Source organism: Oryzias latipes, chromosome 19, assembly GCF_053564925.1.
Source record: "Oryzias latipes strain Hd-rR chromosome 19, Olatipes_Hd-rR_3.1".
NCBI lineage: Eukaryota > Metazoa > Chordata > Actinopteri > Beloniformes > Adrianichthyidae > Oryzias > Oryzias latipes.
Window position 1 is genome coordinate 19,879,219 of NC_136255.1, and position 17,473 is coordinate 19,896,691.

The window sequence follows — 17,473 nt, forward strand, 5'->3', positions numbered from 1 at the left end:
TTAGGTAAAAACAACTATACATTTTTATTCATTCAAATCTTTATTTAACAAGAACATTCTAAAGAAAATAAATCTTTAGATTAAAAAAAACATTGTTTTTAACAATCCCCCACCCCTCTAAAAAGAAACACCAAAAAGGGCTTGCTGAAATTGCACTTGAACACCCTTTCTTCTGTATTACAACTTTATGGGGTCTCATAGACTTTAATAGTCAATAAAAAACATTTATTTGAACGATTCTGCATCCAGAATTAACAAGATTTGACAGGAAGTACTTTTACAAATGGAGACTCAGGGCAAACCTGCATGAAAAGAGCGTATTTTATAACAAAGCTAAACATCACCAAAGCCCAGAAATGAGTCCATTTTGACATTTCCTAGGATTAAAAAATTATTGCAAAAATACAAAAACACAATTCATTACATTAAAAAGAGTTCTGCAAAGCCTTTTTAAAGCTCTCCTTTTGTGTCTTCAGTATCTCCTCTGTCGTGGTGAGAAGATGGTGTTGGGGTTGCTGTCTCGCTCCCTCTCCTTATCCCGCTCTTTCTGACTGTTTGGGGAGAGGGCCTCCTCCAGCTTTTTCTCGTTCTTAAAGAAATCCCTCCCCGTTCGTCTAATGTGCTCCTCGATTTTGCGATGGCGCTTCATGTCGGACAGCACTTTGTCCAGACGAGCTTCTCTTTTCACCGTCGAGCGGCCGGAGGATCCTGGAAAGCGACATCAAACTATTAAGAAATCTGCAATCTTGAAACATTAACATCAGTCTGATGAGCATTTCCCACCTGGTGTTCGCCGTCGATTGATGAAGGCATTTTTCGGCGTTGTCTGCATATTCTCTTCATCGAAGTCGAACTCGGTTGGAGATGGAGGCCTGAAAAAAAATCAAAACAGTATTTTCTACTCAAAGCAAAGTAATACAGACAGTTTGAGTTGAAGAAAAAGGGCTACTGACTTCCGCTCTCTGTCTTGCCTCTCCCTTTCCTTCACCGCCTCGTCCTCTTCGTCTCTCTCAGGTGAAAGGGAACGTTCAGGTGTGGGTGGTCTTCTGGGGAGGGGCTCAAAGTTCAGTTCCAGCATCTGCCCTTTAGCCAGCAGCTCGTAGAGTCTTTTAATTTCCAAAGGAGGCGGCATCCAGTTTTTGGCGTCCTCCATCTCCTCGTCGCTGTACGGAATCTCCCACTCCTCTTCTGCAGCCTGCTTCCCCTCCTCAGCATCCACCCCTGTGTCTGCTTTAGCTGGATCGGTCTGAGCTGCATCTTCGGCCGCATCTGCGTTCTCCTCTGACAAAGCAGAACAAACGTTCACTTTCAGATCAAAACATGCCGAAACATCTGCTGCATCGTGTCCCAAAACGCAGGTACCAGCTTCCTCCTGGGCTGCTGCGTCCTCTTCTTCTGCGACGGCTGTTCTGTCAGTGTCCTGTTGGTCCGTGATGATGTCCTCTGTTGTGTCTGCAGCGGGTTTCTCTGAATCCTCCACGTCCAAAGCCTGGATGCCCTCTCTGAGGGAGGTGTCTGAAGCTTCCGCCTGCATCCTTCCCTCAACTGCTCAACTTCCACAAATCTGAGCAGCACAAAAACTAGTCACCTTTTAGTTCTCGTTGAATTCAAAAATAAATAAATAAAAACAAATCACAAAAAAGATTTATCCTTAGGGATCCGTTAACACACGTGCTCTAATAATCACTTGCTCAATTTAAGGAAAGTGGCATAATTCTTGCTGGGTCTTAAGTTCTTGCTAACAAGCTAACGTCAAATGTAGCACACAAATCTTTAGAAACAACATTTTTTCAATGAAAGTCAGATCATCGTTACCAATATTTTGTGGATCCGTGTTGCTGGGGGTTATAGGCTTATTACGAAAATCCCACGAATAATGCAGTCACGAAGGTATAACAATCGACTCTGCAGAAACGTAAACATAGCGCCATTTTGGCTGAAGGAACCGCTTGACGGTCTGCTTGCTTTAGCCTTACAGCAAAGACTGTACAATCCAACTGATTAAAATGTATGTGGATGATCCACTCACGGCGCGCTAAACCGGGAACTGTGAAGGTCGACAGTATAGAGATCTAGCTATGACGCTACTTCCTATCATGCGCAGTCACATCAGGGAAATTATGACTTTGTAATATTTTTTTTTATTTTTGCTTTGAACGTTAAAATTCGTAACGTATTATATATTATTCTAATTTTACGTTTACAATTATATATTTAATGTGTTAATAAGACACTGTCTAATAAAGCAATATGTCGCGAGCTCTGATTGGTTAATGTCGTTTCCGGTCGAAGCTGTCTTGGATTTAAAAGTTTTCGGTTAGAAAGTTTTCGGGGCTGCCAGCGCCATTATTAAATGGAGGTACTTGCGCCATGGTAAAAGTGTGTTTTTAACGACACAAAAGGATTCTTGAAAACGTAAGTATCGTTTTGTAAGTTTTTATTTATAAAAAGAAAAGTTCTAATCGTGTTAACCTTAGCTGTGTGCGAAAATAACAACATAATGCTACCGTGCCCTAGTTGGCTAGTCATGATGGGCGTTGGTAACAATAACAATGTGGTGTTTTAACCTGGATAGGCAATAAAATACAACTTAATCTTGGCGGGTTTGTTTCTATTTATGGTCAAAGTGCCTTTAAGTTGACTCTTGGGTAACTTTTAAAGCAGTGATTCTCGTTTGATTTCGGGCCTTTGTTTTTCGAAGAACACAACATGGCGGCGCAGCGCGTGACCGTTTCATCAGATGGAAACAAGAAGATTTCAAGAGTTCGAGTCGCGGTTCGTCTTCGGCCCTACTTAGACAAAGAGGACGAGAAGGGCGAAGGGCCGTGCGTGCGGGGCCTGGATAAGCAAAACCTGGAAATAGTCAACTGGAGGAATGCAACAGAAACCGTCAAATACCAGTGAGTCAGTCTCTACATGTATTCTTTTTTTTGTGAATGTGCGTTTTCCATTAAAAGTTCGTGCTTTTCTTCCCAGTTTCGACGCTTTTCATGGTGAAAAGACGACACAGCAGGAGGTTTTCCTCTCATCTGTAAAGCCCGTCTTGTCCCACGTATTGAACGGACAGAATGCCAGCGTGTTTGCTTATGGGCCCACTGGAGCTGGTAAGGTTACGCCTCACATTCATTCATTCTTAAAATGGATAAGAAAGTTCTCTTTATTTATGCAGCACCTTTCGCAAACGGAAGTCACAGGGTGCCTCAAAGGTAAAAAAAGAAAAAGTTTTTTGTTGACTTTTTAAAATAAATCAGAGTCCAGGGACACAATGGGAACTCATTCCAGAGTTTAGGAGCAACAGCCTGGAAGGATTTGTCTCCTGTGGTCCAGAACCGTGCGCGAGAGACCACCACCAAGTCCTGATCCACAGACCTCAGTACACGCAGATGGTCTATAGGGGGCGATCAAATAAAAAACATATGAGAGAGCTTGACAATGGAGGTCCCTAAAAGTCAAAACTAAGATTTTCTATTGAAAGCCGTAAGCAATCGGGAGCCAATGAAGAGTTTTGAGGATAGTGGAGATGGGGTCAAGATCCTCGCAGCAGAGTTTTGGATCAACTGCAGGCGCGACAGCTCCACCTTGTTCAAACAGGAAACAGACTGTTACAGTAGTCCAGCCGTGTAGAAACAGAGGCACGAATAAGAAGTTCTACATCTTTATATGACACCATGTTCCTGAGCTTAGATATGTTCCTCAACTGGAAGAAACAGTTCCTGATCAGCTGTTTGGAGTGCTGCTCCAGCGACATATTTGTGTCAAAAAAGTTTCTAAGGCTGGCTTTGACAGCGTGGCCAAGAGAACCCAAGTGCTGCTTAATCCCTGGTATAGCATTTTATTTAATCATTTTTCTTTCTTAGGTAAGACCCACACTATGTTGGGCAGTGCAGAAAAACCTGGCGTCATCCCCAGAGCTGTACGGGAGGTCTTCAATCTGGTCCATGCAAAAGATGCAGAGGAAGGCTGGGATTACAGCATCAGCATGTCCTATCTAGAAATTTATAACGAGAAGGTATGTATGCTTTTGACGCATTAGGAGATCGGAACTGTTCAGTTTGATGTCCCCCCTTTTTTCCACATGTTCTTACTTTGTTTTGCCTCGTAAATTCTTTGAAAAGGAGTGATTAAACAACATATTATTCTATTATTTTGGGGATTCGGCTTTCTGAGCCACTGGAAATTATTGCTATTATTACTTTTGTGATCAAATGTGTAAAATCACAGTATTTGATTAGAAAAACTGACCTGTTCCCTTGGATTCCCTTTAACTACCCAAACAAGACTAAATTAGTTTTACATTTTTTTTCTTTTGCTTATTTCTTAAGGCACAATCAATGTTTTTAATACTATTTTTTTTCTTCTAAATCTGCTCTACCATTTGGTTGAGCAGGTGGTTAAAGGGTTATTGTGGAAATCTTAATGTGGCAATTTACAGTTAAAACTCTAATGACTATGGTCCTTCATTATAAAGCCGTTTAACTTTAGTGGTCTCACTGTCTTAGATCTTTTTTTGTACAATTGAATGTTTTTATTTTTTTAGGAGTGCCCTGTGTTCTGCATCCTGATTGGCTGTAATCTCTCTGCTGTGTTTCCTACATAGAATCTGTTCAGTTTGCCACACTCACATAAATCTTTGGTCTTTGTTTTTAATTCTAAAATACTGGACTTGATTTTCTATGAAGGTTTGAACAATAGGAGTTTAAACAAGAGGGAAACATGTGACAATGTTCATGTCTAAAAGTGTGTAGAGAGGGGTTTTAAGGCTGTAAAAGATCTGTAATTCTACTTTGCGGGTTATTTTTTAGAAGATATCTCCTTGAGAAATGAGGGATGGCTGTATATTGAATAAAAACAGCTGCTTTCGCATATGAACACTTGTCCGTTTTCGTGGTTTCCTGCCAGAATGTGTGATGGCAGCTGTAGAGTTTCATATTTGTCTGAATAAACCAGTTTTGTTCTCTCAGGTTTTGGATCTTCTGTCGCCGAGCTCCCAGGATTTGCCAATCAGACAGGACAAAGACAAGAACATATTTATCCCAGGCCTCACCAATGTCACCATCTCCTCCTTCTCGGACTTTGACACACATTTTGTCCCTGCCAGTTTAAACCGAACCACAGCTTCCACCAAAATGAACCAGCGCTCAAGTCGCAGTCACGCTATCCTTCTGATCAAGGTCTGGCGTGAAATTCCATTCATTCCTAATTTTTCCCCTTCAAACTGAGATCCCAGTCAAACAGCATCTTAAACAGGTCGTGGTCTCTGTGCAGTAGACCAGGATTTGGTAGCTGGTGCTAAAATCAATTCTTTCTTGCAACACTCCCACTAGCAGCAAATGTTGCGCTTTTGGGATTACTTTGAAAGAAACAATTCAGTCATTGTCCTTTTTTTTTCCTGTTTTTATTTTCTTGCTAATCAATATCTAGTTGTGTTTTAGAATTGTCTATTGCATCCTGCATATTTGTAAACTGTTGCTGTTACTTTCAGGTTGTGCGGACTTCCCGTGTTTTACCCCACAGGCAGCAGACGGGCAAACTCTACCTGGTGGACTTGGCTGGCTCTGAAGACAACCGTCGCACCGGCAACCAGGGCATCCGCCTAAAGGAGAGCGGCGCCATCAACCTGTCCCTCTTCACGCTCAGCAAGGTGGTGGACTCCCTGAACTCCGGCACATCGGTCCGCGTGCCGTACAGAGACAGCAAACTGACCCGCCTGCTGCAGGACTCTCTGGGAGGCTCGGCCCACTCCGTCATGATCACCAACATCGCACCAGAATACAAATACTACTTTGACACATTTAGCGCGCTGAACTTTGCGGCCAAATCCAAGATGATTGTGAACAAGCCTTTCACGCGGGAGACTGTGGCCGTTCCTGTGTTACCAGGTGAGCAGCAGCAACACAAAGAACCACTAACTCTAAGGCCAGTAGGGGGCGCTCCTGTCCCAAACAGCAGCACTTATTTCAAGTTTTTGTCATTTATCATTTATCATGGTTGCTTTTGTCCTTTTGCCTTTCTTAAATACATTTTGCTGCAGCTTTGACTGATGTTGGGCTATCTTCCTCATGCTTTGCTGCTGATGGAGGACTGTGCACTCAAGCAGCACTCCTGTGCTCTGAATTTCAAGCGGTTTAATTCTTCCCTGCGTCTTTAGTGAAGCGAGCCCGAGAGGAGCATAAGGCTGGAGGTTCTGGCAGCGAGCCACACAGGAAGAAACAGAAAGACGGGAAAACACCCGAGCAGGACGCCTCTTCACCTTCAGCCGATTCCATGTGGGTACTTACTTACTTTTCCCAGACTCGTCTGAACAGCTCCGGCTTACTGGAAAGTGTCTTTGCATCATGTCAAATTCAGTCTCATTTAGACGACAGCATCAGAAACTGGCGCAGGCCTCATCAGAGCGAGCCAAGATTTTAGAGCTTACGAGGAATCAAGATTTATGCAAGGCTGCCATTGGTCACAGCTGCTCCCCCGACCATGCAAGACCGGCACTGCTCACTTTTACCATCTGTTATCAAGTGGACACGTCTGTTCGGCCTCAGACGCATAACCTTTTGACTCATGTTTTCACATTTCTATCCTTTTATATAGTTTGGCGGAGCCATCTGTCATGGACAGACTGATTGCTTTGGAGAAGCTGGTGATGAATTGCCAAAACAAAGACCGGCTGAGCGTGACTAAGGATGTGGCTCAGTCTCGCAAAGAAATCCAGGTGAAGTGGCACCAAAAACACCAGTGCAGTTTCTGAAACCTCATTGATGATGGTTACGATCGCGTAGATTAAAACTCTGTCAGAATCAGATGTTAGAAGTCAATCGGGGATCTGGTTCTTATTTTATTATTTTGATCAGTGCTATATATTTCAAGCACTTTTCTTTTCTTCTGGAAGTCTGCATATCTGGAACAAACCAACATTTTATTGCTGTAAAGCAGAGCAGAATACGTTAGCAGTTTGAGCAGGAGAGGCACAAAAACATTACGGGAAAGTTGGCGAGATGTTGACATGTTCAGACATCCAAACTCTTTAATAAACATTTAAAGCTGACAGCAAGCATCTCTATTGGTTTGTCTTAACGCAGTCAGTGATTGATCGATTGCCTTGAATGAAATGCATGGGAATCCTTGAAAATCGTTGTTCTTCTCTGTTGCAGAAGCTCGCTGGTTTGATACTTGGCGCTCGCATTTTTCACAAAAATATCTTTTTTTGCTATAGTGCTGTTTCCACTTTATTTATGGTCAACTTTGATAATTTCTTTATTAAAATTTTTGTTTTTGTGCCAATTATTACCCTTTAGGTTTCATTTTCATTCAGCAATATAGGCTTCAACCCTGCATTTTCTTCTGGAAACGCAGCTCCTCCTAGTCTTAATTCAATCTTATTTTGGCCAAAAAGCTTTTATTGTTTAGCATTTGTGCCGCATCTCCACTCAGATTTATCTGTTTTCATAAAAATATATATATATATTTGTTTTGTTTTTCAAAGGAGCTGAAGAAGAAGCAGAAGGAGTTTGAGAGTAAAGCCATGCTTTTCAGCCAAGTGGCCAAAGAAACCCCCGGTTCTGCAGAAGAGCCCGTCTTCAAAAACACCACGGCTCCTCTTCAGAGAAAACCTGCTAGGCAGCAGGCTGTGGTCCAACCCCTGCAAGGTCAGTGAGACGCAAACAAAGTCACTTTGACTCAGTCGTTTCTACATTTCCCATCAAATGGAACAAAAAAATCAAAAACCTTATTTCCTAAAGCAAATAGATTTTTTTTATTTTTTTATAGAGGAAATTACTAAACAAGTTTTTCAAAACATGTGACGTGTTCTTCCTTAATGAGTTGCTTCTGTCACATCGATTCTCAGTTTTATTGATCTGCAGTGCGAGATCAAATGGCGACGAGGAGGGATTCTTTTTACACCCCTCAGCATCACTGAGAGCCACTCGGATAACTTTCTTACTCATGAAAACACACTTTCAGTTCTCCACTACAACATTTAACATGCAAACTTTTTGCCCAGAGAGAATCAGCTGTTAAAAAAAAAAGGTGAAAAGGTTTCATCTTTTTGTGACATTAAAGATTTTGCATGTCTCCTCCTCCTCCTCTTCAGTGTCTCAGCTGCAGCCTCCTGTCCACCTTGCTGTCTTCAAGAAACAGTCCGTCTGTGTCAAGAAGAGGGAGCTTTCCAGCAGGATTGAGGTCAGCTTTGACTGCGCAGTTTGTGGCTTGACACATCTGCAGAGTTGCAAGCATCAGATACAGGCTGACACAGAGCATTAGTTTCACTTGTGGTGTTTGTTTTTCATTTTGTTTTTGACGCAGCAAATGCTGCAAAATGTCACATTTGTGTTAACCGCATTGCAGAACACGTAAGGGGAAAGAGTTGTTGGTTTAAAAACCGGTTGTAGGAACAGGATCATCACGTAGAAGGTGTATTCTGTTGAGTTAGATTTATTTTATTTTATGTTTTTGTTCTTTCAGCTCCCAGACGGTAAGGAGAACATGAAGGAGAATTCCTGGGAGTCCCAACTAGACACGCAAATGCTGGAACAGTCAAAACAGAAAATCCTGCACATCTTGAACAGCGGCGGTGTTAAAGAGCTCAAAAGTCTGCAGCAGATTGGGGACAAGAAGGCAAAGCTGCTTCTGGGCTGGAGAGAGCTTAACGGCCAATTCACAAAGGTTTGTTAAAAGAATCCCTGTCATTTAAGAAACAAAAAGAACTTCCTGCTTCAATTTGTTTTCACTTTTGTTTTTATTTTGTAGTTGGAAGATCTGGAAAAAGTAGAAGGCATGACAGAAAAGAGATTTGCCTCTTTTTTAAAGGTGAGAGACCAAAAACATTTTGTCCTGGTCATTTGTGCTCCGATCATCTTTTGATCTATTTTAGGATTCCCAGTCGTCTTTTCATTATTATCCTGTTTTTAGCCAAAGATAATAATAAAAAATAGCTACTTTTCAAGGACTTAGTGTCTGCAGAGCAGCAGGGGTTCATTAGAAATTTGCCTATACGGTTTGAAGGTGAAGCAACCCCGCACCCCTTTCCCTTCCCCATTGCTGTTAGTGCTATGGTTACATGTACGAGCCTGTACCTCACACACTAAACTTAACGTTAGCAGTGCAACAAAAACGGAAAGCAGGGTTGGAGCTGTCCAGCAGCACAGATTCCAGCTCAGACCTGAGGACCTGGCGCAAAAATGACCTTTTCTTTTCTTTTTTCCCTTTTCAACTACATTTTGGCTAATATGCATCTGTGAACATGTTTTTGACATGTTCTTGTAACATTTTTGTCATCATGGTGGACATGCGTAAAAGAAAACTGCATTTCTGAGATTTTATTTAAATGGTCTTGGATCATGAGCAGATGAAAACCCGCAGTTTGTGATGCCATGGATGGGCCGAAGTCTACCTGCACTTCTGCAACTCTGAAGCATCCACCTGCAGACAAATTGCAGAGTCTACATCTTCATTTTCCTCGTCTGAGCTGGATTCTGGTTAGCTCTGATATTGCTTCCCCTTTATTTTTATTTATTTATTTTTGCTACACTATTGTTGTTTTTGGCCTATAATATGCTATAAACTAGTGGGAGATGGTGGAAACAAAGGGTTGATGGGGAAATTGACAGAGTCCGGCCCACAACCCAGAGGTGAATTTCTAATGAGTTCCTGCTGCAGAAAAAACAACACAGGCTTTACTGATTAATCAAAATTAAGACCCCTGGGAACTTTTTTGCAATATAAATATAGATGAAGTGGGACTTTAAGGACTAAACTGCTTGTTTAAATAATGGGAAGTTGAGTGGAAAAACCTGTATCATCAGGTTTTGATTCTAATATTTCTGACTGTCAGCATGATTCTTTTTAAAGTCCTGTGAATTATTTATCCTTGTTCTCTTTTGCAGGCGAACATCCTGAGTGCCATGGGGAAATGATCTGTTTTTATAATGTGTACATGTATATATATATATTTTTTTCTTTACATCAGTTGGACATAGTTTTTATTTCCAAAGCTTTTGTTTTTGTAATTTAAGTTTTTTTTCTTTTTCAAAGCTTTTAATGTTTTTGTAATGCCAGCTTTTTCCTGTGGGTGGCACACTCGTGCGTTTTAATAAACCTCACGTGAATGAAGTGTTTGCTTGTTTATTTCACACCTTCATCTAGTCCCCATCAGAGGGGAAGGAGCATTAGTCCTCTGAAGCCTCCCCACACCATTCACCCCCCAAATAGGATTCAAAGAAAATATTTGGGGCAAATCGGCGCCTTTCGTTGAGGGTTGTGTGAAGGATGGTGGAGAGCCCTCCTCTCCTCCCCGTTTCGCACGTAGTCTGGATTTCACTTTTCACACCCCCTCCTCCCCCTCCCGGATCCACCCTGGAGGCTACCCATCCATCCCAGCCCTCTATGCCGGAGCGAGGATACACCAGCAGTCCTGCATTGTGCGCGTAGCCCCCCAGCAACGACTCCCCTACAGCATCTGGAGACTCCGCGGGCTGTGAAGGACACTTCTGCGCCTGAACCCACGATGCTCAGAAGAGGAGCGATCCAAACGCAATAAGAGGTCAGTTTCATTTATTCTCCGTGTTTCCTCACCAACCTGCACGTTTTTCTCCTGTCCTTCCTTTATGCTGGTGGGAGATATAAATCATCAGCCTCATTTGTCCGACTGCCCCCCCCACACATCCCTTTTGTCCTCTGCCTTTTGTTAGGCGGTAACCGCGCAGCAGTTTGCGGCTGTGTACACATTACGCGCATCCATCGATGCGCACACCTGCGCTATGGAAGAAAAGCCGCATCCTTTGTATTCCCTGGGTCATTGGGACCCGCTTTCTGCCCCACACCTTTTTTCATGATAAATGAAAGCTTAGATCTTAATGTTTGGGTTTTGTTCACCATTTTATTATTTTTTTAAAAGATATTATGCTCCTGGGCCTAAATCCCGGATTTCAAATTGGTAATTGTGGAGCTAAATAAGCATTTTGTGTTTGTGTGTGTGGTGTGGAGATTATTGGAAATATAAAACCTGCTGTGTGGTTTGTGGGGAGCCCCCCACCCCAAATGAACTGTAAACGCTTCTCTGGAAGCATGAAATATGCATGAATCTGAGTTGCATTTCATTTAAAGATGGCACACTAATTCGCATAAATTTATTGACAAACGTGGGCGTTTTTATGCCACAGCAACACTCTTTAGTTTGGATGCAAACATCTTTGGAGTGTTTGCCTTCTGTGCCAATTCACTTCAATTCAAGTTGATGAAAACGCTGAATCCAGGGTGATGCCAGTGTCCAGTGGAATCAATGATGATACTAGTGGAGGACAGCCGGGTTCTGGACACGTGCCAGCATGAATTTCCTGCTGGCACTCAAAGGTGAAGCAAACAGAGCTGGGAGAATTTGATCTGACAAGTTAGTCTTTTCTGCTGTTAAAGGCTCCTAATGAACTGGATGTTTCTCAAGTTGGAGCTAATTAAGGGGAAAAAAAATTGATATTTTCGTTAACCAAATGATGAGTTTTTCTGCATTCTGAGCATTCATCTCACAAAAAAGGCAGTAAAGAAGCAGTGAGTCCCCGTTATCAGCTGTTTTACTGCTACACTCCAGAAGTCTGCAGGGGAAATCGGAGTCGTTGCTGTGGAAAAGATGGGGGTGTTTATGGTGATCCTCAGCTCGACACAAATCCATCAATTCCCTGACTGCTGAGTGTTTACCTTCCTACGCTAGCAATACAGCGTTTCTTCTTCACTAAGAAAATCAGGTTTAACTCCACAATATGAACACATCAACATCAATTCTTACTGATCTTTAAAGCACCTGCACTGTTTTTTTGTACATGAATGCTTACAATATTCTTTAAAATAAGGAGAGAAAAATAGTCTTCATGCAAAGAAAGTCATTTGTTCAGATTTATGGCATTTTATGAAGACTATCAATCCACTGTGTTCTGAAGATGAAAAATTGGATGTTTTATAAAAATAAATTTAAATGTATTTTTTTCAAATGGTAAAGTGTTCAAACTCGACACATTATGCCATAATTCTCAGTTTAAAAGCAAACCATATGTTGTACCATTGAATCAAATTGAGGAGAAAGTGAGGTGTTGCATCCCTAGCCTATACTAAGCCTGGTGTCATGTAATAAATCAATATTAAATGCATTAAATTTAGCATGTGTGTTTGAGACTTTTGATGTAAGCATGTGCCAACGCATGCAGTAGGGATGCAACGATTCACTTTCTTCATGATTCAGTTCAATGGTGAAACATATGGTTCGGTTTTGAACCGACAACTGTGTCATTATTTTTGATAAAGTGGCGGAGGCGCTAAATAGGAGAAGGAACTGACTGCACACAAAATATGGCAGAAATTATACAACTTACCCAAAACAGTAATGGAGTGTGTAAAGCCCCACCTTCATCCAGAAGGTGTGGCTGCAATAGGTTTTGACTTTTCTAACCCAAACGTGTTAAGAATTGTGGAAAAACTTTTATGAACGTATAAATCGAGAAAAAAGTGTAAGTTTTTTTTTTTGTGGGTACTTCCGGCTCTGGACGTTAAAGTCTGCTTTTCACTTTTTAGTACACAAAGCAGTGAGTTGTGAGGGAATTCCGGCACAGCCTTAGATTTCATGCAGAGTTTTTGCAGGTTGGTTGCTTACAGTTTGTGGAATTTAGGCTGCTCTTGCCTCAAGTGTTTTAAGTAACTCCAAAAAATACTTCATAACCATTTCCGTGCAGTTCCCAGAGGTCATCTCCTTCTAAATTTGAACTGGAGTGTTTTTCCTGGGTTTGAACTTGTCCACATCAAGATCTCGCTGAAGGGATCGAGTAACCTTAGTGACAAACTGCAATGACTGCAGATGTCTGAGCTCAGCACCAGTCAATTTCATTTGGTGACATCATCATTGCCTTAAAATAACATAATTCATCTGTCTTGTGTCATTTTTGTCTTTGACTGCCACTTACTGCCTTCGTAGGTGTATCTACGGGAAGCACAGACTCTACTGGACGAACGAAACAAGTTTGGCTTTTAAGGATGGCTGTGAACACGATTCCAGCTGCACCCGCCTGGTCTGACGAGGAACAACCTTCCTTCCTGGATCAGGACAACTCTCAAGCCCCCGTCACGGTCCAGAGCCTCCCTGACACGGGCGAAGAACTCCTTCACAGCAGCACAGCAGCAAACACAAGACCTGCGCGCAGCAAATCCAAAGGAGAGCTAGTCATTGTCATCAACGAGAAACTAAAGAACGGTAAGTTTGACCTCAGACTGAGGCAGCGGGTGGGTGGAGGTTGGGTCACATAACTGCTTCGTCAGCCTGTTTGGGGAAAGTCAAATCCCACTGCATGAATGGGCTCCGGGGAGTGCACACATGCACACATGCATTTATCTTTCTGGTTGTCCTTGTCATCCTTCACGTGCAGGTAACGGGATCCATTCCACACCTGCAGACAGCACCTCTCCAGTCATCTCCTCCCCTCCCAGAAGACAGCACTCCATCTCCTACCCCCATCATCCCGGCAAATCTAGGAAGGGCAGCAGGGCGGGCTCCATCGGCTACACGTCCTTCTCGCCCAGGCCCTCAATTTCTCGGCATTCCAGCATTGCGACAAACCCCCCACTGGATCGGTCAAAGGTCAAAGACTACCTCCTCCTGTCCGTGCTGGCCTGCTTCTGCCCCGTCTGGCCGATCAACATCGTCGGATTCGTCTACTCCATCATGGTAGGAGCGTGGAACTTGATGGCTTTTCCAGCTGCGCTTGTTGAAACTGCAGCTAACTGCTGTTTTGTTCCCCTTCCTCCAGTCCAAGAACAGCCTTGAGCAGGGAAACCTGGACGGCGCCGTGCGTCTCGGACGTGTCGCCAAGATGCTCTCCTTGGTGTCATTAGTAGGAGGGACGGTCATTATCATCGCCTGCATTGTCAACCTGGCGAGTGAGTGTCCCAAATCTGACCTTTAAACCTTCTCCTCGCTCTTCTTCCCCTCCTCTGAACTCCTTAATTCTCCTGCTTAAAAAATCTCCATCATAGCTCTGTTAGGCTGTAATTATCTTTAACCTGCTTTCGCGGAATATTTCGGCAGTTTATCGCCTGCATGCACTTTTAGACACTTCACACAAAAGATTTGGTTGACATGCACACTCAAACAGCCATACCTGCAGGTGCAATGGACTGCATGTTTGTCCCACCAGAGTGACATGTAACCAACTGTCTTGTACCAGTTGTCCTGCTCCTGTTCCACATGTATTGTATATCAGTGTGTACGCGGTTTACAGGCACATCTGTACATTTATTGCCAAATAAAGGGATTCTGATGAAAGATCAGTGATCATTTCAGTGACTTCCTCAGACGGAGACTGCTGTTTGCCTTATTTGACCGGTCAAGTCAGCTGAAGGATTCCTTGCTGTTTGATTTTCGCTGCAGATATGTCTTTGTCCCTCTGACTTGCAGCCTGTTGGGTCTCATTAAGCCAAGAGTTGTTCTAATTAGCTCAATGACTCCAAGAGCAATTGTAGAGCCAGCTTGTGTTCAAAACCTGCGGGACTCAGCAACTCTTGTTTTTCTCATTATGTAACTGTCCTCTGTGGTCTGTGAAAGTTTATACATCCTTACAGGCTTGCAGAGAACCTCACTCTTACTAATACGCTTCCTTTTCTTCTTTTAGTAAATGTGAAAACCTGAGTTTCATCCCAGGATGAAACGGGATAAGGAAACTGACCGTCTGGCCTGCACCTGCACCCACCGTCTTTACCGCCTAGTCATTACCTGGATGTGTGACAAATGTGCACCCAACATACAGTGCTTACTTATCTTTCTGTATTCTATACACGGCCCCCTTTTTTTTCTGCTAATGGACACAGTAAAATATGCAAATGCTCCTGCTCTCAGTCTGCGTTGAGAGGGTAGGACTCCCTTTCTGTTCTGGCTAAGGCATCCAAAATGGTTTCTAGGAACAACACCCTTCAATAATCCGAATATTACCTGCAGGAGCTCTCTGGACCTGATCATAACAGAGAGAGCTGGTTTTTAAGGCTCCCAGCATCCATTAGCTCCACACACAAAATGTCTGCCAAGCCCTCCTTTTTTCTCCTCCACCAACTGGACTCATCCGTTTGGCAGTAAATCCCCCTCCCAAGACGCTCGGCAATGCTGTGGGATTTGTGTTGCCTTGGAATCAAACGGCAGAAATTTAACACTCACAGAGAGGAGACGCCCCCGAAACCGCACTTTGTCCTTCTGCTTCAAACTGTCCTCTGTGACTTTCACATCTCCACGATGCCCCACATCCTGAGCCTGAGAGCGAGCATACGGGCGGCGAGAGTGGATGAAAGAGAGGCTTACCGAGGACTAGCTGCTGGCGTTAAAAACGGAAAAAGGATTATGAAAAGTCTAACACAGTCGGGCACAGTCATCCCAGCAAAGAAGAAATAAAAAAATGTGCCAAATCAAAGAATTTACAGGAAAACTACATCCTCTCTAGACCAGACTCGAACACATTTTTACTCTGCTGCAGCTTTTCTGAACACGCTCCAACCACTGTGAACTACAAACACACCTGACTCCAACTAAGCTTTTTCGATAACGTTTGTAATGGATTATTATATTCCCTATTCTGTAATGACAGCAGATTTGAGCGTGTGGGAGGTCTCCAATATTTGGTTAAAAAATTCAGTAGCTTGTGACTGCCTCCAGACGTGGAGGTGCATCTTCAGTTTCTGTGCACAGCCAGGGACTCTGATCTGTTCTTTACGCTGGAAGCCTGTTTTGTTGTGTTCACAACAGGATTTGTACAAAACACCAGACATGTGATATTTTAGTAGCATCATGGTAGCAATAGTTTGGAGGATTTTTTATTTATTATTCTACTCTTTTCTGTCTTTAATGCCTAATCTTTACCTACCTGTGGTTCTTCTCACTGTGATCTGAAACAACCGGTGAAGCTCTCCTAACGTACTGTGTCCTCAGCTTTCAATCATGTACAGACTTGTTACTTACTGTGACAAACAATATTCTTCTTTCTTATCAGGTTAAACGTAAACGTAACCAACACTTGTATGTATTATGCAAATATAAATATATGGTGATGATTCTGTATCTAATGTAGGCTTCAGAAACTGTTCTGACAGACTTTATACTCCCATGCTTCTCTAATATTTTGTGTTTATTAATGAGCATGTTGTGGGATTTTTTTCATCCATGGTTAATGATAGTAAACGATGAAGGTTGTACCTCTGCAGCACATTCATAATAAAGACAAAATGCATGTGACGCGGTTTTACTGCTTTTGTATGCTGAAAGGCTTAGGCTTCAAATGGAGGAGATCTGCTGCCCGACCCTCTAAAATGAGAGGAATCCACAGAGCTTAGCCCACTGACGAGAGATTGCACTTTGCAATTAAGCCCTTGAAAGTAAAAAAAAAAAATAAAAAAATTAATTGATAGTGCTGTTAGAGTGGGGGGATGGGGGTGTTGCTGGGTATATTTCTCAGTGCTGTGACAGTAGCAGTTATCCTGGAGGAGCAAAATGCTGAAGGGAGCAGCTCCGAGCCCAGCAAAAGCACTGATGGGCTGTAATGAGAACTCGGTCTCAGATGACTTCAGCAAAACCAGGCAAACGTTTCCCGCAGTGTTTTATATTGAGGTTTCTTTTTTTAAAGCCCGTCTCCCCAAGGTCAGAAGCGTTCAGAAAAAAATCTGCTGTGGACAGCATTTTTAACCTTCTATAACACATTTGCTGCATTTAAAGTATTAGAAATGGTGTATTTCAATACTAAAGTATACATTTATACATAGATCTGTCAAACTTTGGATAATTAATCAAGGCTTGATTGGTTTGGAATCATGTAAATGATGCCATTAGAACTACTCTAATCATAAATAGACACATTTTGAGTTATAAACACAAAACATGACACGGTGAATTCAATTAATGAGATGTTTGTCAAAAAATGTTTTGTTAAAAGTTATTTATTTGCTGGAAAATGATTGGAAAAAGAAATCCCAACCCTATTATATCTACTCAATAAATTGAAATGTAGTAACATTTTCAACAAAAAAAAAGACAAGATTAAAACCCTGGAGCTAAATGACCACAGTTTTATTTTTAGTCTGAGAGGGTCAGCACTTCACAGATGTCCTTTTAATCTCTTTATTTCCAAGCATTTGTGAGTCACTCACAGGAGAAACTGGGTTTAATCGTGTGGATTAGAATTTTCCCAGATCCCTGAGTTTGCAGAAATGTCAACTTGATGGGGTTTACATTTACTCAGGTTCTTCGTCATCATTTTGTGTTTCTTTATTCAGGAGCATACAGTAAAAACAAGCACATTTTGACCGGTGATTACCAAAGATTAACAACACAAATTATGACTTTTATCATCAAAATATGTTTTAAATTGGGACATTTATAATTGCAGGGGTTGCAGAGTGTGGCATCACAATTTCAGATTAACAAAATAAAATCATTTACATTATTTTGTCCAATCTTTTCTGCTACTATCTC

General features: G+C 42.2%; 3 protein-coding genes across 4 annotated transcripts; 2 read left to right on the forward strand and 1 right to left on the reverse strand.

Annotated features, from left to right (window-relative positions):
- Positions 1 to 21: 21 nt before the first annotated feature.
- On the reverse strand, positions 22 to 2,077 carry pagr1 (PAXIP1 associated glutamate-rich protein 1). Its single transcript, XM_004080306.5, has 5 exons — positions 1,816 to 2,077; positions 1,363 to 1,564; positions 954 to 1,281; positions 784 to 872; positions 22 to 708 (listed from the first exon to the last, which is right to left on the reverse strand). The coding sequence occupies exons 2-5, from the start codon at positions 1,532 to 1,534 to the stop codon at positions 473 to 475; spliced, it is 825 nt and encodes a 274-aa protein (XP_004080354.1). The 5' UTR covers positions 1,535 to 1,564; positions 1,816 to 2,077; the 3' UTR covers positions 22 to 472.
- A 26-nt stretch (positions 2,078 to 2,103) lies between these two features.
- kif22 (kinesin family member 22) lies at positions 2,104 to 10,104 on the forward strand. The gene is made up of 13 exons (XM_004080305.3): positions 2,104 to 2,415; positions 2,702 to 2,900; positions 2,977 to 3,104; positions 3,858 to 4,009; positions 4,962 to 5,171; positions 5,483 to 5,879; positions 6,149 to 6,266; positions 6,586 to 6,706; positions 7,478 to 7,640; positions 8,087 to 8,175; positions 8,458 to 8,658; positions 8,743 to 8,802; positions 9,879 to 10,104. The coding sequence occupies exons 2-13, from the start codon at positions 2,710 to 2,712 to the stop codon at positions 9,906 to 9,908; spliced, it is 1,860 nt and encodes a 619-aa protein (XP_004080353.1). The 5' UTR covers positions 2,104 to 2,415; positions 2,702 to 2,709; the 3' UTR covers positions 9,909 to 10,104.
- prrt2 (proline-rich transmembrane protein 2) lies at positions 10,094 to 16,240 on the forward strand. Of its 2 annotated transcripts, XM_011488041.4 has the most exons (5): positions 10,094 to 10,534; positions 12,947 to 13,222; positions 13,395 to 13,693; positions 13,776 to 13,905; positions 14,637 to 16,240. In XM_011488041.4, the coding sequence occupies exons 2-5, from the start codon at positions 13,006 to 13,008 to the stop codon at positions 14,651 to 14,653; spliced, it is 663 nt and encodes a 220-aa protein (XP_011486343.1). In that variant the 5' UTR covers positions 10,094 to 10,534; positions 12,947 to 13,005; the 3' UTR covers positions 14,654 to 16,240. The 2 variants fall into 2 exon arrangements, with proteins under 2 accessions (XP_011486343.1, XP_004080535.1); XM_004080487.5 differs by lacking the exon at positions 14,637 to 16,240 and having other exon boundaries at positions 10,146 to 10,534; positions 13,776 to 14,158.
- Positions 16,241 to 17,473: the final 1,233 nt, after the last annotated feature.